This window comes from Jaculus jaculus, chromosome 14 (genome assembly GCF_020740685.1).
Source record: "Jaculus jaculus isolate mJacJac1 chromosome 14, mJacJac1.mat.Y.cur, whole genome shotgun sequence".
NCBI classification, from domain to species: Eukaryota; Metazoa; Chordata; class Mammalia; order Rodentia; family Dipodidae; genus Jaculus; species Jaculus jaculus.
Window position 1 is genome coordinate 32,035,281 of NC_059115.1, and position 26,549 is coordinate 32,061,829.

General features: G+C 43.1%; 1 protein-coding gene across 2 annotated transcripts; it reads right to left on the reverse strand.

The window, feature by feature from the left end:
- Positions 1 to 12,288: 12,288 nt before the first annotated feature.
- Positions 12,289 to 25,385, reverse strand: Brk1 (BRICK1 subunit of SCAR/WAVE actin nucleating complex). 2 transcript variants are annotated; one of them, XM_004651454.2, is made up of 3 exons: positions 25,200 to 25,356; positions 13,521 to 13,603; positions 12,289 to 12,906 (listed from the first exon to the last, which is right to left on the reverse strand). In XM_004651454.2, exons 1-3 carry the CDS (start codon positions 25,315 to 25,317, stop codon positions 12,880 to 12,882), a joined length of 228 nt encoding a protein of 75 aa, XP_004651511.1. In that variant the 5' UTR covers positions 25,318 to 25,356; the 3' UTR covers positions 12,289 to 12,879. The 2 variants fall into 2 exon arrangements, with proteins under 2 accessions (XP_004651511.1, XP_044989149.1); XM_045133214.1 differs by lacking the exons at positions 12,289 to 12,906; positions 13,521 to 13,603 and adding an exon at positions 14,926 to 15,255 and having other exon boundaries at positions 25,200 to 25,385.
- Between the last annotated feature and the right edge of the window lie 1,164 nt (positions 25,386 to 26,549).

Sequence of the window (26,549 nt, forward strand, 5' to 3'; positions counted from 1 at the left end):
TAGTTTATCTTTTTCCTATTTATTTATATTAAACTTTGAACTGACAACTTTCATAAATACAGACAATATATCATGATCATAATCCCTTCCCACCACCCTCTTTTTCCCCTCTCTCAAATTCCCCCTCCATTGAATCCCTTCTCTCCAACTAGTCTCTTCTATTTTGATGTCATCAACTTTTCCTCCATTTATGCAGATCTTATGTAGGTAGAGTCAACCACTGTGAGGTCATGAATATCAAGACCACTTTATGTCTAATGAAAACATTGTAAGCACTCCTCTAACCAAAAGTGAGACTGGCATTAGTATATGAGCATAAACATGTGTTTAGAGGGCATGATATATGCATTTAGCCAGACAACAATAGTATTTTCTCCCCTAGGATTTTTAAATTATTTATTTATTTATTTATTCATTAGAGAAAGAGAGAGAAAAAGATTGGGTATGCCGGGGCCTTCAGCCACTGCAGATGAACTCCAGACGCATGTGCCACTTTATGCAGCTGGCTTACATGGGTCCTGGGAAATTGAACCTGGGTCCTTTGGCTTTGCAGGCAAGCACCTTAACTGCTAAGCCATTTCTCTAGGCCCCACCCTAGGATTTTGACCTCCCTAGCCATAAGCTTTTGATTAGGTTTTCAGTACCAGCCATGGAGCAGGCCTAGAGGCCTAGAGGCCAAGAAGAGAACAGTTGGTTTCCTCATAATAGACATGCCACCATTGTATCAGCTGGTACCTTTGGCTTGAACTTGCAGGGTCCACTGCTGGTTAACACTGTTAGTGACTTTTCTCCCTCTTTCCAGCATCCTGACAGCTAGTCATCAGGCTTCCAGATCAGTTCCAGATGGATTTCCCAGTGACCTACAACATAAGTATATGGAGCCTTCAGCAATAGGGTCTTACCATGTAGTTCTGGTTGGCAACTAATAGCCTGTAATGTTCTGAGGGCTTCAGGGACCTTCCTGGCCAACATAGCAGGAAGGTATTCTATCCTTAGCACTGAATTTTTTCTAATAGCTATCTATGGTTTCTGGGCACAACATCCTCCTCCACCACTGCCACTGCCACTGGATAATTCTGCCCAAACTCTTTTTTTTTTTTTTTTTTTTTTGCAAAGGGCAGTTTCAAAGTAGGGTCTTACTCTAGCCCAGGCTGACCCGGAACTCATTCTGTAGTCCTCAGGGTGGCCTCGAACTCACAATGATCCTCCCATCCCTGTCTTCCAAGTGCTGGATTAAAGGTGTGTGCCACCACCCCTGGCTTTCATTTAATTTTTTTTTCTTTCTATCTTTCTTACTTTATTTTTCTTGGCTTTTTGAGGTAGGGTCTCACTCTAGCTCAAGCTGACGTGGTATTCACTGTGTAGTCTCAGGGTGGCCTGGAACTCACGGTGATCCTTCTACCTCTGCCTCCTGAGTGCTGGGATTAAAGGCATGTGCCACCACACACAGCTTTCAGTATCAGGATGTATTCCCTCCCATGGAGCAGACCTCCAGTCAAATTAGAGGGCGATTGGTTTCCCCCATTACAGACATACCACTATTGTACCTGCTGCCTCATTTGGCCTGGCTGACCAAATTTAAGGCTTGCAAAATCTTTGTAATTTCATGAGGTCCCAGTGGTTAATCTGTGGTTTTATTGCCTGAGCAATTGGGGTTATATTCAGAAAGTCTTTGCCAAGACCAATATGTTGAGGGGTTCCTCTATGTTTTCCTGTAGCAGTTTCAGAGTTTCAGGTCTGATATTAAGGTCTTTGATCCATTTGGACTTAATTCTTGTGCATGGAGAGAGAGAAGAATCTATTTTCATCCTTCTATAGATACATATCCAGTTTTCCCAGCACCATTTGCTGAAGAGGCTGTCTTTTCTCCAATAAGTATTTTTGGCATTTCTGTCAAAGATCATGTGGCTATAGCTACCTGGACTTACACCTGGGTCTTCTATTCTGTTCCATTGATCTACATGTCTGTTATTGTGCCAGTACCAATCTTTGTTTTTGTTACTATGTCTCTGTAATATAGGTTAAAATCAGGTATGGTGATACCACCAGCCTTATTCTTGTTGCTCAAAATTGTTTTAGATATTCAAGGTTTTTTGTGATTCCAAATGAATTTTTGGATTGTTTTTTTCTATTTCCATGAAGAATGACATTGGAATTTTGATGGGGAGTGCATTAAATGTGTAGATTGCTTTCAGTAAGCTTCCATTTTCACAATTTTGATTCTTCCAATCCAAGAACAAGGGAAATCTTTCCATATGTATCCCTTTCTGCAATTTCTCACTTGAGTGTTTTAAAGTTTTCATTGTAGAGATGCTTCACTTACTTGATTAGGTTTATCCCAAGGTTCTTTATCTTTTTTGGTGCAATTGTGAATAAGAGTGATTCTCTGATTTCATCCTCTGTTTGTTGTTTGTTAGCATATAGCAAGGCTACTGATTTCTATGTGTTTCTTTTGTATCCTGCTACATGGTTATAAGTGTTTATCAGCTCTAACAGTTTGCTGATAGAGTCTTTAGGGTCCTTTATGTATAGAATTATGTTATCTGCAAATAACATTAATTTGATCTCTTCCTTTCCAATATTTATCCCTTTAATGAGAGTCTCTTGTCTTATTGTTATGGATATTTCCAGTACTATATTAAAGTGGGGACAGTGGACAACCTTGTGTTGATTTTAGTGGAAAAGCTTCTTTTCTCCATTTAGTATTATGTTGGCTGTAGGTTTGTTGTAAATAGCCTTTATTATGTTGAGACATGTTCCTTCTATTCTCAGTCTCTGTAGGACTTTTATCATGAAGGGATGTTGGATTTTGGCAAATGCTTTTTCTGTATCTATTGAGATGATCATGTGAGTTTTGTCCTTTAGTCCATTTATATAATGTATTACATTTATAGATTTGTGTGTATTGAACCATCCCTGAATCTCTGGGATAAAGCCTACTTGGTCAGGGTGAATGATCTTTTTGATATACTCTTGTATTCTGTTTGCCAATATTTTGTTGAGAATTTTTGCATCTATGTTCATGAGGGAGATTGGTCTGTAATTTTCTTTTTTTGTTCCAACTTTGCCTGGTTTTGGTATCAGGGTGATGCTGGCTTCGTAGAAGAAGTTTGGTAGGATTCCTTCTTTTTCTATTTTATGGAAAAGTTTAAGAAGCATTTGTGTTAGTTCTTCCATGAAGGTCTGGTAAAATTCACCAGTGAATGCACCTGGGCCTGGACGTTTTTTAGTTGGGAGATTTCTGATAACTGTTTGGATCTCTATACTTGGTATACATCTATTTAAGTGGTTAATCTCATCTTTATTTACGCTAGGTAGGTCATATAAATCATGGAAATCATTCATTTCTTTCAGATTACAGTAAGTACCTATGATGTTTGGAATTTCTCTGGTATCTGTTGTGATGGTGCATTTTTTCACCTCTAATTTTATTAATTTGTGTCTTTTCTATTGTTCTTTGTCAGATTTGCTAAGGGTTTATCAATCTTGATTATCCTTTCAAAGAACCAATTCTTTGTTTCATTGCTTCTTTGGAATATTTTTTTTGTTTCTATCTCATTAATTTCTGCCCCAATCTTTATAATTTCTTCCTATCTACTGATTTTCTGTTTGCCTTGTTCTTCTTTTTCCAAGGCTTTAAGGTGAAACATTAAGTTGTTTACTTGCAACCTTTCTAATTTCTTTATTTTTATTTATTTATTTGAGAGTGACAGAAAGAAGCAGATATATATATGTATATACATATACATTATACATACATATACATGTATGTATATATATGGATATATGTAGAGAAAGAGACAGAGACAGAGACAGAGACAGAGACAGAGACAGAGACAGAGAGAATGGGCATGCCAGGGCCTCTAGCCACTGCAAATGAACTCTGGACATGTGCACTCTCTTGTGCATTTGGCTAACATGGGTGCTGAGGAATCAAGCTTTGAACCAGGGTCCTTGGACTTCACAGCAAGTGCTTAACCACTAAGCCATCTCTCCAGCCCATATAATTTCTTAATATAGGCATTAAAGCTAAATTTCCTCTTAAGACTGCTTTCATTGTGTCGCAAAGGTTTTGTTATGTTGTGTTCTCATTATCATTTGACTCTATAAATTTTTTTAATTTCCTTCTTGATTTCTTCATTGACTATTTAGTAGTGTTTGTTTAGTTTCCATGAGTTTGTGTATGTTTTATAGCTTTCTTAGTATTGATTTGTAGTCCCTTTGTTCCCATTGTGACCAGATAGAGTGCAAAGTATCATTTCAATTTTTTCTCTATTTGTTAAAATATGCTTTGTATCCTAATATATAGTCTATTTTAGAGAATGTTCCATGTGCTCCTAAAAAAATGTCTATTCTGCAGCATTTGGATGAAATGTCCTGTGTGTGTGTATATATATATATTCCAATTGTTCTATGACCTCATTTAATCCAGATGCATCTGTTTAGTTTTTGCTGGGATGACCTGTGAATTGATGAAAGTGATGTGAAGTCACCCACTACAACTGTGTTTGGTGTTATCTGTGACCTTAGTTATTTTTTTCTCAATTTTTTATTAACATCTTCCACGCTTATAAAAAATATCCTATGATAATACCCTCCCTTTCCCCACTTTCCCCTTTGAAATTCCATTCTCCATCATATCCCCTCCCCATCCCAATCAGTTTCTCTTTTATTTTGATGTCATTATCTTTTCCTCCTCTTATGATGGTCTTGTGTAGGTAGTGTCAGGCACTATGAGGTCATGGATATCCAGGCCATTTTATATGTGGAGGAAGCACGTTGTAAGGAGTCCTACCCTTCCTTTGGCTCTTACATTCTTTCTGCCACCTCTTCTGCAATAGAGCCTGAGCCTTGGAAGGTGTAATTGAGATATTACTCAGTACTCTAGTCACTTCTTTCCAACACCATACCTTCTGAGTCATCCCAATGTCACTGCCATCTGAAAAGAGATTCTTCTCCACCGAAAGTGAGAGCAACATTAATATAAGTGTATGAATATTGAGAAGTGCTTACTGGGCAGTTTGATAAGCATAGTCTATACATTTATCCAGACATCAGCAGACGTTACACTTCTAGGGCTCATGAGTACCCATTTTAAGTTTTCAGTATCAGGGATGTATTCCCTCCCATGGAGTGGGCCTCCATTCCAATTAGAGGGCACTTGGTTTCTACCATGATAGACATGCCACTATTGCACCCATTGGCTCATTTGGTCTGGCTGGCCAGTGACCTTAGTTCTAATAGCATTTGTTTGATGAAGTTGGGAGCCCCCATGTTAGGTGCATCTATGTTTAGGATTGTAATGTCTTCCTGTTGGAGTATGCCTTTAATCAATATAAAGTGACCTCCCTTATCTTTAGTAACTAATTTGGACCGAAGTCTACCTTGTCAGATATCAGGATAGCAACCCCTACTTGTTTTCTAGGCCCATTTGCTTGAAATACTGTTTTCCAGCCTTTCACCCTAAGATAGTGTTCATCCAGTGTAGAAAGGTGTTTCTTGGAGGCAACAAATTGAAGGATCCTGCAAACTTATGTCTTTATGGTGGGGCCAAGGTCACCATTGTTATTATTAAAAGGTGTAATTATTTTTGCCATTTTTCTTGTTTTGTGTATTTGATAGTTTCATTATAATATTGCATGGAGAGGTCCTGTCAAGTTTTGTCTGGTGTTCCAAAGGCTTCCTTTATCTGCACTGGCATCTCTTTCCCAATTTTGGGGAAGTTTTCTTCTACGATTTTGTTGAAAATGCCTACTATGCCTTTGAAGTGAAATTCTTCTCCTTTTACTATAACCTGAATTCTTATGTTTGATCTTTTCAGTGTTCCGAATATCTTGAAATTCCCATTCATACTTTCCTATTAGCTTGTCTTTCTCTTTTTGGACTGTATTAGATCTGCCACCTGGTCTTTTACTTTAGATATTCTGTTCTCTCCTTTATCCATTCTACTGGTGAAATTTTCTACAAAGTTTTTTATTTCAGTGTTCTTCATTGCTAGCATTCCTAACTGGTTTTTCTTTCCTTATTTATGTCTTGCATTGACCTCCTTATTTCATTAAAATGGTTTCCTGTGTCTTTGATTTCCTCTTTAATTTCTTTGAACATACTTAAAGTCATTATTTTGAAATCCTTCTCAGGCATTTCCTCTAAACCAGTCTCACTGGAGGTCATTTATGATGCAGTAATATTTTTTGGTGGAATTATATTGTTTTGATTTTTTGTGCTTCTTTTATTACAATGTAGAGATTTTTGCATCTTGGACTAGTTTTATACTTGGATTTTCTAATTATCTGCAATATTACTAGATGTATCAGTCAATCTGATGTTATATACCTTCAGGGTAGGAGCTTAAGGTGCTAGGTATGGCACTTAAGACTCCCTGAGTAACCACAATAGTGACCTTAGGTGTTGGGTTTGCATGTGTTCCCACACTCTTAATCCTGTCAACTAGGAGGCTATGATTTCTGGTCTGTAGAGGGTTCCAAGTCAGCTTGTGACCAAGTGAGACCCTTCCCTAACAAACAACAGAAAACAAAGGCACTATAAATCAGGAAGCAACAAATGACAAGCCCAAAATATAGCTTACTTAAGAACTGGCAAATCCAACCATCCATCAGATTTAACATATAATTTATTCTGACATGGAAGGTGCAATTTGCACTTCTTAATGAAGCCTATATACAGGCTTATTTGACCTGGTATAATCCCAGTTACCTTTTCGGATGGGTTTGGTCTCAATTACACTGCCCTGATCACCTGTGCCTGGTACTGTGTAGGTGAGCTCCCTATCCCAGGTCTCTTGTGCTTGCGCTGCTGGTGGGGGAGGGGAGGCTGTGATGGTGGCTGAAGTTCTCCCACTGGTCCTCAAGATCTTCTTCTTCATGAGCCATTCCTCCCTTCATGTTTCTTGAGTTTGCGAGGACCTCCAATGTAAGTGCAGAATCCCCTCACCTGGCTCTTCCTGTGGCTCAGGCTGAGCCTTATGGTGGTGGCCATGTGGACCTGGTGCTACTGCTGCTGGAGCCCCTTCTGCCTGTTTCTGTGGCTTCTAGATGCTCTAAATCTCTACTTCTCCGCTATAGTTGATAATTTCTTATACACCTCGCTGATCAGTGGAAGAGTTTATTTTGCTAGGTTTGTTTTTTGACTTTTTCTCCCCTTGGCTGTTTTGGTGTGGTTCCTACACTGCCATCTTAACCAGAAGTGGTCTTGAATTTTTTATTTTAAATATTTTAATTCATCTATGAGATGGAGAGATATTGAACATAAACATGGGCATATCAGGGCCTCTTGCCACTGTAAACTCCAAATTCATGTACCACCCTGTGCATCTGGCTCCACGTGGGCAATGGGGAACTGAACCCAGGCTGACAGGCTCTGCAAATAAATGCTTGCAACCACTTAGCCATCTTCCCAGCCATGGCCCTGAGCTGCTACTCCACCTCCCATGTGCTGAGATTACAGGTGGGTGCCCCTATGCCTAGTTTTAAACTTCCTTTGCAGTCAGGTTCATGTTTCTAGCAGAAAACACCCAAGAGAAGCTCGTGGGAGTAAAGGGTTTATTTTGCCTTAGAGACTCGAGGGAAGTTCCATGATGGCAAGAAAACAATGATTTGAGCAGAGGGTGGACATCACCTCCTGGCCAACATCAGATGGACAACAGTAGTGTGCCAAACACTGGCGAGAGAAAAGCGGCCGTAACACCCATAAACCCATCCTCCAACAACACACTGCCTCCAGAGGCTCCAATCCCAAAGTGCCATCAGCTGGGGACATAGCATTGAGAACACCTAAGTTTATTGGGGACACCCAAATCAAATTTTATTTAGTATAATTTATTAATTTTTTTGTCTGTCTTTTCTTTCTTGTGTGTGTGTTTCGAGGTAGAGTCTCACTCTAGGTCAGGCTAACCTGGAATTCACTATGTAGTCTCAGGTTAGCCTCAAACTCACAATTTTCCTCCTACCTCTGCCTACCAAGTGCTGGGATTAAAGGCATGTGCCACCACACCTGGCTTGTTTGTCTTTTCAAGATAGGGTCTCAGTCAAGTCCAGGCTGACATCTAAGGGTGGCTTCAAACTCATGGTGATCCTCCTACCTCTGCCTCCCAAGTGCTGGGATTAAAAGTGTATGCCACCATGCCAGGCCTGAACTTCATTCTTAAGGCAGAGTAAAAACTACTTTTCAATCTGAAGTCTTGCATTTTAGGCTTAACAGATCACTGGCTCAAGCCTCTTTTTAGTTTTTCAGTAAGTAAATGAATTAAACCACATTATAGGGTAGGTAACACTTTCAAACATAAAGGAATGAAGAGGTTCCCTTAACTGCCTAACAGGAAGGAAAAAATAACATCAAAAATAGAATTTCAGGCCAGGCATGGTAGTGCAGGCCTTTAATCCCAGCACTCGGGAGGCAGAGGTAGGAGGATTGCTGTGAGTTTGAGGCCACCCTGGGACTCCATAGTGAATTCCAGGTCAGCCTGGGCTAGAGTGAGACCCTACCTTAACCCCCCCCCAAAAAAAAATTCCAGGGCTGGAGATTTGGCTTAGCAGTCAAGGTGCTTGCCTTGCCTTCAAAGCCAAAGGACCCAGGTTCAATTCCCCAGGACCCATGTAAGCCTGATGCACTGGGTGGCACATGTGTCTGGAGTTTGTTTGCAGTGGCTGGAGGCCCTGGCATGCCCATCCTCTCTTCTTCCCCCACTCTCTCCCCTCCCTCTCTTTATCTCTGCTTCTTTCTCACTCAAATAAAAATAAAATACAACTTGAAAAAAAGAAAGAAAAAATTCCAGGTCTCCTTGAGCTAGAGCAAGACTCTACCTCAAAACAAACAAACAAAAAAAAAAATGTAATTTTCATTATGATGAGGCCATTGGGAATAATTTTTCAGAAAGTCTGGCTGCACTTCAACTCATCTGAAAGTCTTTATTTATTTTTGTTTTTCCAAGGTAGGGTCTCACTATAGTCCAGACTGACCTGGAATTCACTATATAATCTCAGGCTGGTCTCGAACTCAGCGATCCTCCTACCTCTGCCTCCCAAGTGCTGGAATTAAAGTTGTGCACCACCAAGCCTGGCAATGTTTTTTTTTTTTTTTAATTTATTTTTATTTGAGAGAGAATGGGCATGTGAGGGCTTCCAGCTGCTACAAATGAACTCCAGAATCATGTGCCACCTTGTGCATCTGGCTTATGTGGGTCATGAGGAACTGATCCTGAGTCCTTTGGCTTTGCATGCAAGCTCCTTAACCATTAAACAATCTCTCCAGCCCAATAGTCTATTTTTTTAAAAATATTTTGAGAGAGAGGATGAATGGGCATGCCAGGGCCTCCTGCTGTTGTAAAAGGAACTCCAGATGTATGCACCACTTTGGGCTTCTGGCTTTATGTGGGTACAGGGTAATCAACCTCAGGCTGTCAGGTTTTACATACAAGCCATTGCTGCAGCCATTTATTTTTTGCTTTTCAAGGTAGGGCCTTGCTCTAGCTCAGGCTGGCCTTGAACTCAGTGATCTTCCTACTTCTGCTTCCCAAATGCAAGCACTTTAACTGCTGAACTATCTTTCCCTTTAATTATATTTTTTATTAACAAAAATTTGGATTTCCAAGCAGGGAATGGTGGTGCACACCTTTAACCCCAGCACTGGAGAGGCAGAGGAAGATGAGGATCACTGTGAGTTCACAGCCAGCCTAGGAGTACAGAGTGAATTCCATGTCATCCTGGGCTAGAAGTGAGACCCTACTTTGAAATAAATGCCAGGAAAGGATAAAAGTGCCAGTGAGTTGTTGGCCAGGGAGGTCTTTGATACCACCAAAACAGTACAGGCCATTGCAAAGGCTCTTGGTTGTCCACTAGAACTAAATGGCAAGACCCTATTCCTGAAGATTACACATGTTTGGGCTGCAGGTCACTGAGAAATCAAGCCAGAATAAGCTGAAAAGAACCATTCTGTAGGGTGCCTTGGGGAGAGTGGATGCTTACAAGCCTTAATATTGGCCAGTCAGGACAAATGTGCCAACTGGTGCAAGAGCAGCATATTTGTTATGGGGGAATCCAACCACTCTCTTATTGGACTGGAGACCCACTCCATGGTAGGGAATACATGCCTGGTAGTGAAAACCTAGTCAAAAGTCTGTGGCTGGGGAGGTCATATAGGTACTATGTAGGTTACTAGGTAAGAAAGACCTGCTGTTGTCAGGCTAAATGCAGATATTATGCCTAGCAAACTTTGAGCCTTGAATGTCAGCAATTGGAAGGCAGAGGTAGGAGAATCACAATGAGTTTGAGGCTAGGCTGAGACTACATAGTGAATTCCAGGTCAGCCTGGGCTAGAGCAAGACCCTATAGTGGTAGTGGTGGGGGAGACACCATAGTGCTGAGAAAAAGTGACAGTGGTGTGTTTAGCAATGAGACATCTCTATCACACCCTTCAGGGCTCAGGGTTCACTATGGAAGAGGTATGGAAAGAATTTAAGAGCCAAAGGAAGGGTAGGACTGCTTACAATGCAATCTTTCAGACACAAATGCCCTCAATATTTATGACCTGGCACTATCTGAAACTACACAGACCTTTTCCTCATAATAGGAGGAAAAGATGATGACATTAAAATAAAAGAGGCTAGCCGGGCATGGTGGCACATGCCTTTAATCCTAGCACCAGAAAGGCAGAGGGAGGAGGATCACCATTAGTTCGAGGCCACCCTCAGACTACATAGTGATTTCCAGGTCAGCTTGAGTTAGAGTGAAACCCTACCTCCAAAACCAAAAAACAAAACAAACAAACAAACAAAAAAGCAACAGAGGCTAGTGTGGGGGGGGGGGCCCAAGATTCAATGAGGGTGAATTTGAGAGGGGAGAATGGGAATAGATGGAGGGAATTAGGGTTCTATTATCTGTTCTTTTTTAAATTTTAATTTATTTGAGAGTGACAGAGAAAGAGGCAGAGAGAGAAAGAGAGAGTCTATGTGCAAGCCAGGGCATCCAGCCACTGCAAATGAACTCCAGAAGCATTCGCCCCCTTGTGCATCTGGCTAATGTAGGTCCTAGGGAATCGAGCCTTAAACCAGGGTCCTTAGGTTTCATAGGCAAGCGCTTAACCACTAAGCCATCTCTCTAGCTTTTTTATTTTTTTAATTAAATTTTTTTTATCTATTCTTAAAAAAAAAAAACTATTTTAAGGGCTGGAGAGATGGCTTAGTTGTTAAGACATTTGCCTCCAAAGCCAAAGGATCCTGGTTGGACTCTCCAGGACCCACGTAAGCCAAATAGATGTACAAGGGGGCACATGCATCTGGAGTTCATTTGCAGCTGGAGGCCCTGGTGTGACCATTCTCTCTCTCTCTCAAAAAAAAAAGAAATATGTATGTGTGTGTGTTTGTGTGGGTATTATAAAAACACCTATTTTTAAAAAGAAAAGACAGTGGGCATGGTGGCACACACCTTTAATCCCATCACTCGGAAGGCAGAGGTAGGAGGATTGCTGTGAGCTGAAGGCCACCCTGAAACTACATAGTGAATTCCAGGTCAGCCTGGGCTACAGCAAAACCCTACCTTGAAAAACCAAGAGAGAGAGAGAAAGAGAAACAGGTATAGGACAGTCTCTAGCCACTGCAAATAAACTCCAAATGCATGTACCACTTTGTGCATCTGGCTTTATGTGGGCACTGGGAATTGTTAGGCTTTGCAGGCAAGTGCCATCTCTCAAGTGCCATTCTTCTGTTTAAACAGCAGTATTTGCTTTCCAAAGGAGTATGTTTAGCTTGCATCATATAAAACAGTCTTCTCTGGACTGCAGCTAAAGGGTTGGGTGATGGCATCCCAACATATAATCTTTATGTCTGACTCAGTGCCTTATCTTTTATTGGACAACAGCACACCTACATAGTAAATACTTGGTCATGTCTGCTAAATGACCAGGTAATTCCCAGGATGCATTAGTCAGTTGAAGTACCAATATAGGAACTCCAGCTGGTAAGCTACCCAGGTTTTGAATTAAACAGTATCTAAAGCTAGGCATGGTGAGGCATGCCTTTAATCCCAGCACTCGGGAGGCAGAGGTAGGAGGGATTGCTGTTGAGTTTGAGGCCATCCTGAGACTGCATAGTGAATTTCACGTCAACCTGGACTAGAATGAAACCCTACCTCAAAAAACCAAAACAAACAAAGAAAACAAAACAAATAGTGTCTGAAGGCTTTTTGTTACAAAATAAATAATCCCACACATCACATTTCTGTGCCATTAGTAAGCCCATCTCAAGCTCCTCTCCCCACCATAGTCACAGCAATCATATAAAGTTGAGGAGTTTATTAGGGAAATATGAGAGGCAAGAGATAACCCAAGTGACAGAAAGAAAACTGAAAATGTCCCTTCAAGCCAACTGGGGGCCTAGCCTGACCTCCTCAAAACAAGAACATGGGTGAGTAAACAATTCTCTGGTACCACACTGCCAAGCATGAGCATCCAGCCAGGACTGTTCCACCCCACCCCAGGTGGGGAGAAAACAGACTGCTGACAGAATCAGTGCAGAGGCCAGGGGAGCTGGAGGGAAAATCTGAGAGGAGTGAGGTGGGGAGGACCTTGACAGAATCCCAGTCTTTGTGGCTCTGAACACCTCAAACACAACAATAAGTAGTTCCATAAAGTGTAACTGAAAAGGTAAAATGCCTAATGCTGTTTCCAGGAGGTCTCCTGGGCTTCTCCCCAATGCCACACCACATTCCAGATGAGCATGGCAGTAGCAAAGGCCACTTTTGAAAAAAGAAAAACAAGAAAAAGCCCTGTTGCTCTTTAAGGAGAGACAAAGGAGCAGAGGCTGCTGGGGCCTTTCCCACGTGGCCTGTGTTCTGTACAGCAACTTCCCAGCAGCAGCATCCCACAGTTCTAGGTGAGCGTCTCACCTTTCGTCACCTGTAAAAGGAAAACTGACATTTACATACATTCAAAAAGAACAAAGACATTTTTTAAAAAATCTATTTTAGGGGTGGAGAGATGGCTTAGTGGTTAAGGCACTTGCCTACAAAGCCTAAGGACCCAGATTCATTTTCCCAGTATCCACACAAAGCCAGATGCACAAGCTGGTGCATGCTTCTGGAATTCATTTGCAGTGGCTACAGGCCCTGACATACCTATTCTCCCTCATATATTCTCCCTCATATAAATAAATACTTTTTTTTAAGGCCAGGCGTGATGGCACACACTTTTAATCCCAGCACTCGGGAGGCAGAAGTAGGAGGATCACCATGAGTTCGAGGCCACTCAAAGAGAGTACAGAGTGAAGAATTCCAGGTCAGCCTGGGCTAGAGTAAGATCCTACAATGAAACACCTCTCCCCCCCCAAAAAAAAATTAAAAAAATCTTATATTAGACTCTATGCAGTGAGAAATGGTAGAAAAGATAGCTTTTGAGTTACATAAGCCAAGTCCAGACAAAGGATTTATTATCTGTAACCCTGTTTCTGGTTCAGGTTTATTCAGTAGTAATAAGTATGTGTTCTCTTTTAGCTAGCCAGAAACCATACTCACCCGTGCTTCTATGTATTCTATTCTCCGCTCAAGGGCTGTCAATTTCTCGTTTAGTGTTGCAAGTCTTGAACGACAAGACATATCTGGTAAAAGGAGACTGATGTTCAGGATTAATGTCACTCCAAAACACAGGCCCACACTCACTCTCAAAGCTGAAGAGGAAATGCATATCATGCCAAGCACACACAGGAACTGAGGGAGGTTGGGTGAGAAGCACAGACACTCGACTGCTGCTGAGGGGGCAGAAAGAGCATAGTGGACCCAACAAGTGTCATGCCCTAACCTCTGAACTCGTGACTGTATGTTATACGTGGCATCAGGAACCCTGCAGGTGTGATTAAGGTTAAAGACCTTGAGATTCTGGAGTTTTTAGGTTGTTATAATCGGACCATAACTCCATAAATGAGGATGATGAGGAGGAAAGGGACTCAACCCTCTAGTACTGGCTTAGAAGAGGGACAGGTCATTAGCCAGAGATGTCAAGGACCTGCAGAGGCTGATGAAAGCCTCTGCTGAAAACAGATCTGTCCCACAAACATATGAAAATAAACTTGGCCAACCACCCAACAAGCAAAGAAATGGATCCTTTCACAGAGCCTGTAGAAAGGTAGCCCTGTTGTGGAAACCAACTGCCCTCTAATTGGACTGGAGGCCCGCTCCATGGAAGGAATACATCCCTGATAAATACTGAAAACCTAAAACAGGAGTAGTCATGAGTCCAAGGGGTATAACGTTTGCTGCTGTCTGGCTAAATGTATATACTATGCTTATCACACTGCCCACTAAGCATTTCTCTTAATGTTCATACTCTTACATTAATGCTACTCTCACTTTCGGTAGAGAACCTTCTCTTTTCAGATGGCAGTGACCTTTGGATGACTCAGAAGGCATCAAGCTGCTAGAAAGAAGTGACCGGAGTGCTCAGTACTGTAATGAATGTCTCTATCACACCTCCCGAGTACTAGGATTAAGGACATGTGCCACCACATCTGGCTAACACCTTAATTTTAGCCAAGTGATTAGTCTTGAATTTCTGTAGACAGTAGTAAAATGACAAATTTACAGGGCTTCTAGCTATTTTTGTCTCAGGTAGGGCCTCACTCTAGCCAAGGCTGACCTGAAACTTACTGTTGTTAGAGGCTTGCCTTGTAGCACAGACTGGCTTTGCAATTTTCCTGCCTGGACTACGACCTCCATTTATGCATCTTAAATTGCTAAAGTTATTATGGCAATATAAAACTAATATGCAGTTGGGCATGGTGGCCCACACCTTTAATCCCAGCACTTGGGAGGCAGAGGCAGGAGGACTGCTATGAGTTCAAGGCTACCCTGAGACTATCAAGTGAATTCTAGGTCAGCATGAGCTAGAATGAAACCCAATCTTGGGGCGGGGGGGGGGGGGAAGGAAGCCCAATATGCCAAGGATGTACACAAGGGCATTTATAACTAGCAAACTAAGAGTTTCAAAGAATGGGTATGACAAGAAAAGAAAACACATAAGATAGAGTCCAGATAATTTAGTGGAAATTGCACTGGATACACCAGAGTACCACAGTAGTATCATGGATATCGTGACTGCAAGGCTGAGGGGGCCTTATACCAAAAAGGTCAGATCATATAGCTAGCCTGAGGAAAAAAACCTCAAAATCTGAAGTATGCTTTCAGGCTGTACTTACAGCTCAGAGGTAGAGTGCTTCCCCTAATTTATCCAAGGCCCTAGGTTCAATCTTCAGCGCTGGTAGGGAGGGAAGCAGATAGAAGAAAGGAAGGTGATAGCATGTGGGCTCTTGAAGCTTGTCATCACTATTAGTAAAGGCCTTTTAGACCTAGAACAAACCTGAAGTGCACATTAAGCACCCTGAAGAACCTGAATTCCATCAGGAAAATGCAGCTTTAACTCTTCAGTTACCTTTTCCAGTATTCCCCAAAATGTATTTTCTCTTATAAACATCTCTAATTGAAATTATTCAACCACTTTTTTTTCTCCACTATTCTCAACATACAGGAGGCATTCTAAAGTATGGTGGTTTTTTCCTACTACCTCCCCCAACACTTGTTCAGTCACCTCTCAATAACTTGTATTTTTTTGTTTTCTTTGAGGTAGGGTTTCACTTTAGCCCACACTGGCCTGGAACTTACTTTGTAGTTCCAGGCTGGCCTACAACTCACAGCAATCTTCCTACCTCTACCTTATGAGTGCTGGGATTAGAGGCGTGCATCACCACGCCTGGCTACTCTTTACTTTCTGAGTCTAAAATATGCACTCTCGGAACAGTCTCCCACACAATGACTCAACACTTAGCTAAACCTTTTCTTTGCATCTCTTCCCTGGCTGATCAGCACAAGTACCTCAGCACTGGTTTTGACAAATCTTCCTACACTCTGATCTTTCCTCAACTTTCCTTTCAGATATTATTCATCTTGCCTGTCTAACCACCCTTCACAAAGACTCGGTTCAGATGAATTTCTCTAAATACTTGTGGATGAACTTGTAATGAGTTATTTATTTATTTAGTATCTTTATCATGTTCCCCTTCAAATAAACCATCAAAAGTAAGGTAGTCACCAGGCATGGTGGCTCACGCCTTTAATCCTGGCACTTGAGAGGCAGAGGTAGCAGGACTGCCCTGAGCTCAAGGCAACCCTGAAACTACATAGTGAATTTCAGGTCAGCCTGGGCTACAGTGAGACCCTATCTGGAAAAACAAAAACAAACAAACAACAAAGAGATGGTCACCTGGAGTGGTGGCATACACCTTTAATCCCAGCACGTGGGAGGCAGAGGTAAGAGCATCATGAGTTCAAGACTACCCTGAGATACATAGTGAATTCCAGGTCAGCCTGAGCTAGAATGAGACCCTACCTCAAAAAAACAAAACAAGGGCTGGAGAGATGGCTTAGCGGTTAAGCGCTTGCCTGTGAAGCCTAAGGACCCCGGTTCGAGGCTCGGTTCCCCAGGTCCCACGTTAGCCAGATGCACAAGGGGGCGCACGCGTCTGGAGTTCGTTTGTAGAGGCTGGAAGCCCTGGCGCGCCCATTCTCTCTCTCCCCCTCTCTCTGTCTTTCTCTCTGTGTCTGTTGCTCTCAAATAAATAAAATTAAAAAAAAAAAAACTAAAAAAAAAAAAAAAAGAACATAAACAAGGGCTGGAGAGATGGCTTAGTGGGTAAGACGCTTGCCTGCAAAGCCAAATGACCATGATTCGATTCCCCAGGACCCATGTAAGCCAGACACACAAGATGGTACATGCATCTGGAGTTCATTTGTAGGGGCTGGAGGCCCTGGTGCACTGATTCTCTCTCTGCTTCTTTCTCTCCAAATAAAATAATAATAAACATAAACAAATGCCTAGCATTTAAAGAAATGGCTTGACAAAAGTATAACATGTCTATGAAGGACCACTGAAGTGGCAATTAAAAAACATATGGGGGCTGGAGGGATGGCTTAGTGATTAAGACATTTGCCTATAAAGCCAAAGGATCCAGGTTCAACTCCTCAGGACCCACATTAGCCAGATGCACAAGGTGATGCATGTGACTGAAGTTGGTTTGCAGTGGCTGGAGGCCCTGGCATGCCCATTCTCTCTCCCTCTCTCCCCCTTTCTCTTGTAAAATAAATAAATAAAAAATATATGACACCTGTATCTGGGACCATAATTTTTTGCACATCTCTCTTTTTTTTTTCTTTTAGTTTTTGAAGGCAGGATCTCACTCTAGCCCAGGCTGACCTAGAATTCACTGAGAGACCCTTTTTGGGGAAAAAAATACATACACATACAATTCAATGGTTTCTAGTGCATTTGTAGTTATATAACCACTATCATTATCTAATTTCAGAGCAGTTTCATCATGGGCTGAGGAATATTGCTCAGTGGCTAAATACACTTGATTGCAAAACCTACTGGCCCAGGTTCAAATTCCTAGTGCCTACCTAAAGCCAGATGCACTAAGTGGCACATACATCTGGAGTACATTTGCAATAGCAAGAGGCCCTAGTGTACCCATTCTCTGTCTCTCCCTCTCCCTCTCTCCCTCTCTCCCTGAAAAAAAATATACATACATACATACACACACACACACACACAAATATATAAGTTTCAGCTGGGCGTAGTAGCACACACCTTTAATTCGAGTACTTGGAAGGCAGAGGTAGGTGGATTGTCATGAGTTCGAGGCCACCCTGAAACTACATAGTGAATTCCAGGTCAGCCTGAGATAAGAGTGAAACCCTACCTCGAAAAACAAAAAACAAAACCAAAAAAAAAGTTTCACCATCCCTCAAGGTGACTTTGTATTTCTTAGCTGTCACTCCCCATTCTGCTTTCCCTCAGCCTCTGGAAACCACTAATAATATGTAGATTCTGAAAATTTTTCTTCTTTTTTTCCTTTGGTTATGCTTTGAATCAAACTCAAGGCCTTCTCATGCTAGGCAAACACTCTATCAGTGACTGACTTAGTCTTTCAGACTTAAGTCTCTCTTAGCCAGTCTCTCTCCCTCTCTCCCCTCTTCTCTTTACCCCCAACTGCTCCTCCCTTTTTTGAAATAAGGTCTTAGCTGGCCTGGAACCCAGTATGTACCCCAAGCTGGCTCCAAACTTAAGTCATCCTGCCTCCATCTCCTGAAAGCTAGGATTATAGGCATGGGCTGTCATACCCATAGTCTCCTTTAAAAAATCTTTTTCTTCTGCTATTCTGCTTCCTCTATCTCCTCTAGGTCTAGCATGAATGTGGGCATCTAAGCACCCCACCTTTCCTAGGCACACTGCCACTTTCTGTCAGGAATTTCTGCTAACCAGGGCCAAGTTTCCTTTCAGTCTGATCTTTGAAAGTTCAAAAGCACACAACATGTATGTGCTCCTCAACTGTTATTTCATATAACCTTAGTATTACAAAAGCCAGCAAAGTCTCTTGGATTCTGTGTTTAGTTTTTTGTTTCGTCTGAGACAGGGAGTCCTTAAAACAGTTCAGTCTGTATTGGAATTCACTATGTACCTCAGGCTGGCATTGAACTCAACACTCTTCCTGTCTCAGTCTTGTGTGTGTTGTTGGAATTATAGATGTGTGTCATGATGCCTGGCTTCTAAACTACATTTGTTTCAATTTTTTAAAATTTAATTATTTGCAAGGGGAGAGGGAGAGAGAGAATGAGAATGGGTGCAATAGGGCCTCTTGCCATTGGAAACAAACTCCAGATGCATGCACCACTTTGTGCATCTGGCTTTACATGGGTGTTGGGGAATCGAACTCTAGCCCTTAGGCATTTCAGGTAAGTGTCTTAACCCCTGAGCCATCTCTCCAGCCCTGTTTCAATTTTTGACCAAAAAAATTAATTTGCAGAGGAGGATTTTTTTTTTTTTTTGGTGTACAAGCAAAGAAATATCTGCTCTGGGATGCTCACATTAAATGCCTTTCATAATTTATAGAGGATAATGGCTTTTTATTTTGGATTAAAGGCACACACCTTTAATCCCAGAACTCAGGAGGTCAGGGTAGGATTACTATGAGTTCAAGGCCAACCTAAGACTACACAGTGAATTCTAGGTCTGTCTGGTCTTTAGCAACAACCTTACCTTGGGGGGAAAAAACAAACAAACATATATATCATAAGGACAGACTTCAACACATGTTTTGGCAGAGATGAGCATGACCCTTTAGGTCTGGTGTCTGTCTGTAGGCTTTGTGCTGTGTTTACGGTGATCTGATTCAGTGGTATAAAGATTAAATGTTTTCTGAAAGGACCTGGAATTCTTTAACACCGGGTAAGCAAGCCATGTGTTTCCAACACAAGAGCATAAGAGGGAACCAATTGCTCTTTCAAGACAGCTAAGGACTGAATGGCTTTTATACTGTAAGAGCAGAGTCCCAGTTTGTGGTTGCCCCTGCCAGTGTAGAAAGCAAACCTGCAGGCTGGAGAGAAGGCTCAGTGGTTGAGGCACTTACCTAAAAAATCTAAGGACCTGAGTTCAATTCCCCAGTGCCCACATAAAGCCAGATGCACAAAGTAGTGCACGCATCTGGCATTTGTTTGCAGCAGCTGGAGGCCCTAGTGTGCCCCTCCTCTCTGTCTCTCCATCTCTGCCTAGAAAGAAAGGAAAAGAGAGAAAGAGACAGACAGAAAGGCTGGAGAGATGATGTGGTGGTTTGATTCAGGTGTCCCCCATAAACTAAGGTGTTCTGAATGCTAGGTTTCCAGGTGATGGAGATTTGGGAATTAACACCTGGTGGAGGTGGTGTATTGTTGGGGGCAGGCTTATGGGTGTTACAGTCAGTTTCTCCATGCCAGTGTGTGGCACACTCTTCAGTTCCTGTTGTGCACCTGATGTTGGCTAGGGGGTGATGTCCACCTGCTGTTCATGCTATCGTTTTCCCTGCCATCATGGAGCTTCCCCTTAAGCCTGTAAGCCAAAATAAACCTTGTTTCCCACAAGCTGTTCGTGGTTGGGTGCTACTAGCAATATGAACCTGACTGTAACAGATGGCTTAGTTATTAAAGCACTTGCCTGCAAAGCCTAAGGACTCAGGTTTTATTCCCCAGTACCCATGTAAGACAGGTGCACAAGATGACACATGCATCTGGAATTCATATGCAATGGCAGGAGCCCTGGTGCAGCCATTCTTTCTCTCCATGTGCCTCTCTTTTTAAAAAAGGGGGCTGGAGATCTGACTTAGCGGTTAAGGTGTTTGCCTGCAAAGCCAAACGATCCCAGTTTGATTCTCCAGGAACCACATAAGTCAAATGCACAAGGTGGTACATGCGTTTGGAGTTTGTTTGCAGCGGCTGGAGGCCCTGGTGCACCCATTCTCTCTCCTTCTCAAATACATAAAATATATTAAAAAATAGAAAGAAAAAAAAAAGACCATCTGCACCTGAGGGCACACAGATGACGACGTAGCAACAGCATCCAACACCACTCTTATAACTCCTAAAGACTTTAAAGAATATACTGCCACAGATTACAGGTCTTTTAGACTATTCCCCCTCCTAATTCTATGTGTGCAGAAGTATAAAGGCCAGAACTCATTTTTTGGGGGGGTGGGAGGGGAGGTTTCAAGGTAGTTTCACTCTAGCCCAGGCTGACCCGAAATCTGTTCAGTAGTCTCAGGGTGGCCAGGAACTCATGACAGTCCTCCTACCTCTGCTTCCCGAGTGCTGAGATTAAAGGTGTGGGCAACCTCAACCAGCTTAGAACATCATTTTAAAATGTTTTTATACTTAGCTATCAAATATGACATGTCCGTTAAATCCCCAGCTGTGTGTCAGCTGCTGTGAAAAAGATATCAATAAATCCCAGCACTCGGGAGGCAGAGGTAGGAGGATCGCCATGAGTTCAAGGCTGCCCTGAGACTACATAGTGAATTCCAGGTCAGCCTGGGCTAGAGTGAAACCCTGCCTGGAAAAAAAAAAGATATCAATAAATGTCAGAAGGCTGAAGCAGGAGGATCATTTGAGATCACAGACTGGAGACCAGCCTAAGCAACAAAGTGAGACATCTTCTTAAGAAAACAAAAACAACAATAACAAAAAATCCTACCATGGTGACAGTGCATGCCTGTAATTTCAGCACCCAAAATGCTAAGTGAAGAGAATCATGGACTCCAGTCCAAGCTGAGCTACATAAACTAGGCCAGCCTGCACTACATAGTGACACCCTGTCTCATAAAAGACAAAGGCCAGGTTTGGTGGTGCATGCCTTTAAGCTCAACACTCAGGACACAAAGGTAGGAGCATCACTGTGAGTTCAAGGCCAGCCTGGAACTACAGAGTGAGCTCCAGATCATCCTGGGCTAGACTAAGACCCTACTTAGAAAAGAAAAAGACCAAAAAAAAAGGAAGAGGAGGAGAGAAAAGAAAGAAAGAGATGGACAAATAAAGGTTCAGGAAGAAGAGAAGAGAAGGGAATAAAAAAAAGGGAGCAAGATAACTTAGTGGTTAAAGGTGCTTGCTTTGCTTGAGAGCCAAGATTCAATTCCCCAGTACGTACATAAAGCCAGATGCACAAAATGGCACACACATCTGGAGGTTGCAGCAGCAAGAGGCCCCAGCATGTCCATATTTTTTCTCTCTCTGCTTGCAAATATAAATAAAATAAAAAAAATTTAGCTGGGCATGGTGGCACATGCCTTTAGTCCTAGCATTTGGGAGGCAGAGGTAGGATTGCTATGACTTTGAGGCCAGCCTAAACCTGAAACTACAGAGTGAGTTCCAGGTCAGCCTGGGCTAGTGAGACCCTACCTCAAAAAATTACAAAAATTAAAAACATGGGGTAGAGAGATGGCTCAGCAATTAAGGTACTTGTGTGCCAAGCCTAACAACCTGAGTTGAATTCCCTCGTATCCATGTAAGCCAGATGCACAAAGCAGCACATGCATCTGAAGTTTCTTTGCAGTGGCTGGAGGCCCTCTTGCTCCCATACTTTCTCTGTGCCTGTATCTCTCTGCCTGCAAATAAATAAATAAATTATTTAAAAAATATTTTGTGTCAGAGAAATAAAGACATAACTTACTGGCTGTGATGTGCCAAGAAGACCTATGTCAAGGATAAATGGATATGGCTAAAAGTGTAAGAGTCCCAAATGGTGGAGAATGCCTATAGTCTCAGCAGAAGGAACACTTGAGACCAAGAGTTTGAGACTAGCTTTGTGAACACAGTGAGGTCCCACTTTCAAACAAAATTAACATTTAATGATACTGAGCTGATGATGTAGCTTGGTGGTAGAGTGTTTGCCTAGCATTTGTGAGGTCCTGGCTTCCAATCCCTGCAGCAGCACAGCACCCCCACCTCCACTTCCTCCCCCCACCCCAGTCTCTCCTTCACATGGCTACCCCTTGCGGTTATGCAACCTAAAGGAAAGAAAAAAAGACATTTACTAATACAATTCAGTGCTAGTGCTAGGTATGAAATTATTACTAGGATCTAGCCCAGACTGACCTGGAACTCACTCTGGAGTCTCAGGGTGGCCTTGAACTCAAGGCAATCCTCCTACCTCTGCCTCCCAAGTGCTGGGATTAAAGGTGTGCGCCACCACACCTGGCAAATTTTTTAAATATATTTTATTTATTTGAGAGTGAGTGAAAGAGACAATGGGTGTACCAGGGCCCTGGGTTTAGTTCATAGTACTACCAAAACAAACAAATAAAAACTCTTGAGAAAATCTAAACCATAAACCAGCAAAGTAAACAATTGTTCATTATTTCTCAAATGTATTCAGATCACTGAAGTCCAACAATTTAGCCCCTTTAGGTCCAACTGCAAACCCATCTTTTTCCATTAAATCATGCAACTTTGCTTATATTCTTTTTCTTTGTTTAAATAGAGGGGCTGGAGAGATGTCTCAGTAGTTAAGGCACTTACCTGTGATGCCTAATGACCTGGGTTCAATTCCCTTGTACACACACAAAGTGGTGTATGCATCTGAAGTTCGTTTGAAGCAGCTGCAGGCCCTGGAGTGCCCATTCTATCTCTCTGTCTCTCTGTGCTTGCAAAAAAAAAAGTATGAGCTAGGCATGGTGGCCCATACCTTGAATCCCAACAATGGGGAAGCAGAGGTAGAAGGATCACTTGGGAGTTTGATGCCAACCTGGGACTCCAGAGTGAGTTCCAGGTCAGCCTGGGCTAGAGTGAGACCCTACCTTGAACAAAACAAAACAAACAATGGGGCTGGAGAGATGGCTTAGAAGTTAAGGTGCTTATCTGCAAATCCTAAGAACTCAGGTTCAATTCCCTAGTACCCACGTAAACCATATGCACAAGGTGGTACATGCATCTGGAGTTCCTTTGCGGTGGCTAGAGGCTCTAGTGTGCCCATTCTCTCTATATACATCTCTCTCTCTCTCAAATAAATAAATACTTTAAAAAGTTAAATTTTAGCCGGGCGTGGTGGCGCACACCTTTAATCCCAGCACTCAAGAGGTAGAGGATCGCTGTGAGTTCAAGGCCACCCTGAGACTACACAGTGAGTTCCAGGTGTCAGCCTGGACTAGAGTAAGACCCTACCTCAAAAAACAAACAAACAAAAAATTGTATTTTGTGACAGGGACGTAGTTCAGTTGGTGCAGTGGTTGCCTAGCATGCACAAAGCCCTGGTTTTCATCCTCAACACCATAGAAACAGGTGTGGTAATACTTGCCTGTCATTCAGCATTTGGGAGGTGGAGGCAGAACTGAGTTCCAGGCTGCCCTGGGCTATGTATCACAACTCTGTCACAAAACAGAGGAGTGGAGAGGAGATCTCTGAATGTAGAAATTATCCTCAAAATGATGACACTCCTCCTACCTCTGTCTTCTGAGTGCTGGCATTACAGGTGTGAGCCACTACATTCAACAGAGAATGAACTACTTCACAGCCCCTTGTTAATATTTTTCTTTTTTTGGTAGGGTCTCACTCTAGCTCAGGCTGACCTAGAATTCACTATGTAGTCTCAGGGTGGCCTAGAACTTGTGGCGATCCTCCTACCTCTCTGCTTCCTAAATGCTGGGATTAAAGGTGTGCACCACCATGTCAGGCTTAAAAAATATATTTGTTTATTTGCAAGCAGAGGAAGATAGCAGACAGACAGAGAATGGGCGTGTCAGGGCCTCCAGCAGCTGCAAACCGACTCCAGATGCATGTGAGTGGCATCTGGCTTTACATGGGTACTGGGGAACTGAACTAGGGTCATTAGGCTCTGCAGGCCTTAACATCTCTCCAGCCCGCTTACTGACAAAACTTTTTTGGAGGAGTTGGAGATGCCAGGGCCTTGGACATGGTAAGCAGGCACTTAACTTGAGACACACCCCTAACAGAACTGTTGCTGTCACCTTTCCACCAATAAGGACTCACAGATTCTTTAGTTGCAAAATGCCATGATTCATTTTCAATTATTTTTAAAAATGAAACTAGTTACTCCCACTTAGTCTAAATTGTTTAATGTTGCTGAATGACAGAAATCAAAGCACGCAACTGAAAAGGATCACTTCATGTCATCTCTACAGCTTGTAATTACATAAGATCTATCAGGTGCCAAGTTCTGCTGCACTTGGAGAACGTGGGGTAGAAGTCTGCTAACAGTTTTCCTGTCCAGATGACTATGAACGATGTAGATAGAACTGAAGACTGTTACTTAGCCGGCCACGCCTAGGAAGATGTTGGAAAAGGTGACTCAAAGAACGAGCTAGACGATAACATGGCTACAGAAGGGATTCTCAAGGCCCTACAGGTTAGACTTCACTTCCGACCTCGTCTCCTACCACTGTCACCCGCAGCATACTTGGGAGAGGGAGAAATGGCTGAGTGGGGGCTACAACAAGAATAGCGCCTAATGGGTTCCGATATGGTCCTAAGGACCAACGGAACCGTCAAGTTTCTTTCAGTTGGACCGGGTCACATCTGCGCCTGCAAGCAAAGGGGAGCGGGAGCTGGACTGCAGTGCCGAGGCAAGGAGGCCACTCAAGAGGGGAAAAAAAATGACACGGAGGACGGATGACGAGTTTGGGCAATGGGCGTGTTAGCGGGTACGAGCGGGACTATGGCAATGAAGTCATCGGCTTAGGGCAGGCTGACCCACCGAGACGGTGACAGGACCCGGGGCGAGGGCGGCGGGAAAGAGGAAGCCAAGGGCAGCCGAGCAGAACGCCGGGGGCCACATCGCTCCTCCAGCCGGCCGCCTCCGCAGCCTCCCTCCTCCCCGCCTCCCCCGCTAACCGAACGAGTTGAGAAAGTCCGAGATTTTCTTGATGCTGCTGGTGATGATCTCAATGTACTCCCGGTTCGCCCAGTCCTGGCGAATCTCCCGTTGCACCGGATCCTCCTGTCCCGCCATGGCGGCCGCCCAAGGAAGAGTGACTGCGCAGGCGCGCCGACCCCACAGGCCGCCAGTGCGCATGCGCCGCCACCTCGCACCCATTCCTCAGGCCTGCGCAGGCGCGGCGCTGTGGCGCGCAGGCGCAAGTAACGACTTCCCTGCGGGCTCGTGCGGCTCCCACACCTCGGACCGCACGCTTCCACTTGGACAGCGAAGACGGGTGCGCGTGGCTCGTAGCCGCACTTCCACGCCCGTAGCTGCGGTTCTGGTCGTTAAGGGGGCGTGGGCTCCGCTTACTCTTCCCTCAGTCGCAATAAGATGGGCACTCTGAATGAATCCCTTTCTACCTTTGTTTTGTCTTGTTTTTGTCGAAGTAGCCTCTCGCAGTAGCCTGGACTGACCTGAAACTCACATTGAAGCCCCAGGCCCCCTTCGAGCTCGTGGTGACCCTTATACCTGCCTCCCAAATGCTGGGACTAAAAGCGCGTGCCACTTCGTCCCATGAATCCCCATTTTGAAAAATGCCTTTCGACGACACAATATTATGTCGCATTTCACGTTCACCAAATAACTTTTATAATGACAATACCCAAGTGATGGAGTAGCTGGTGCGAAATTGCTAAGGTCATGCAAACTGGCGCAATCTTGCCCGAAGGAAATTTAGAAATTGGTAAGAGCTGTAAAACAATCTTGAATAAACCTTTTGAATTTATCATTAAGAAACTCGCTTATAAGCTGGGCATCGTGGCGCATACCTTTATAAAATTCAAGCACTCGGGAGGCAGAGGTAGCAGTAACTCCGTGAGTTCGAGCCCAAGTGAATTCCAGAACAGCCTAAGCTAGAGTGAAACCTTACCTTGGTTTGGGGGGGAAGAAATGGCAACCATGTATGTGGTTAGGGCCAGTGCCCTGCAAAGGGAATTGTCCTCTTCTGTAGTGAATTCTTCTGAGCCGGGAGTTACAAAAGCCTAAATCTACCCACCCAGCTCTTTCCACTTTCTGCCTGTCATCTCTTCGCACAAATGCTCCTGCCATTTGTCTTAAATTAGAGACAGAGCTTGTGCCAGTTTATTTACTCTGAGGTGAATAAGGCTATTTTTTTCTTCCCAAATAACCTAGCTCAGGTATTTCATTGTAGCTAATGAACTCAAGGAGAAGTCTGGATTTGCTGGATATCAGAAATGGTATTTCCTAGAACATGTCCCTTAGAACTGGACAGACTCCAACATGTTGGGACTTGCATATTAGAA

What these genes read in the sequence shown, in the direction of transcription:
- Brk1 (XM_045133214.1), bottom strand. Translation starts at nt 25,380, where the DNA reads ATGCGCACTGGCGGCCTGTGGGGTCGGCGCGCCTGCGCAGTCACTCTT. An exon ending in GGACTTTCTCAACTCGTTCG is followed by an intron (nt 15,256 to 25,199) that starts GTTAGCGGGGGA and finishes CCTCCCTACCAG; the next exon opens with CGCTGAAGATTGAACCTAGG.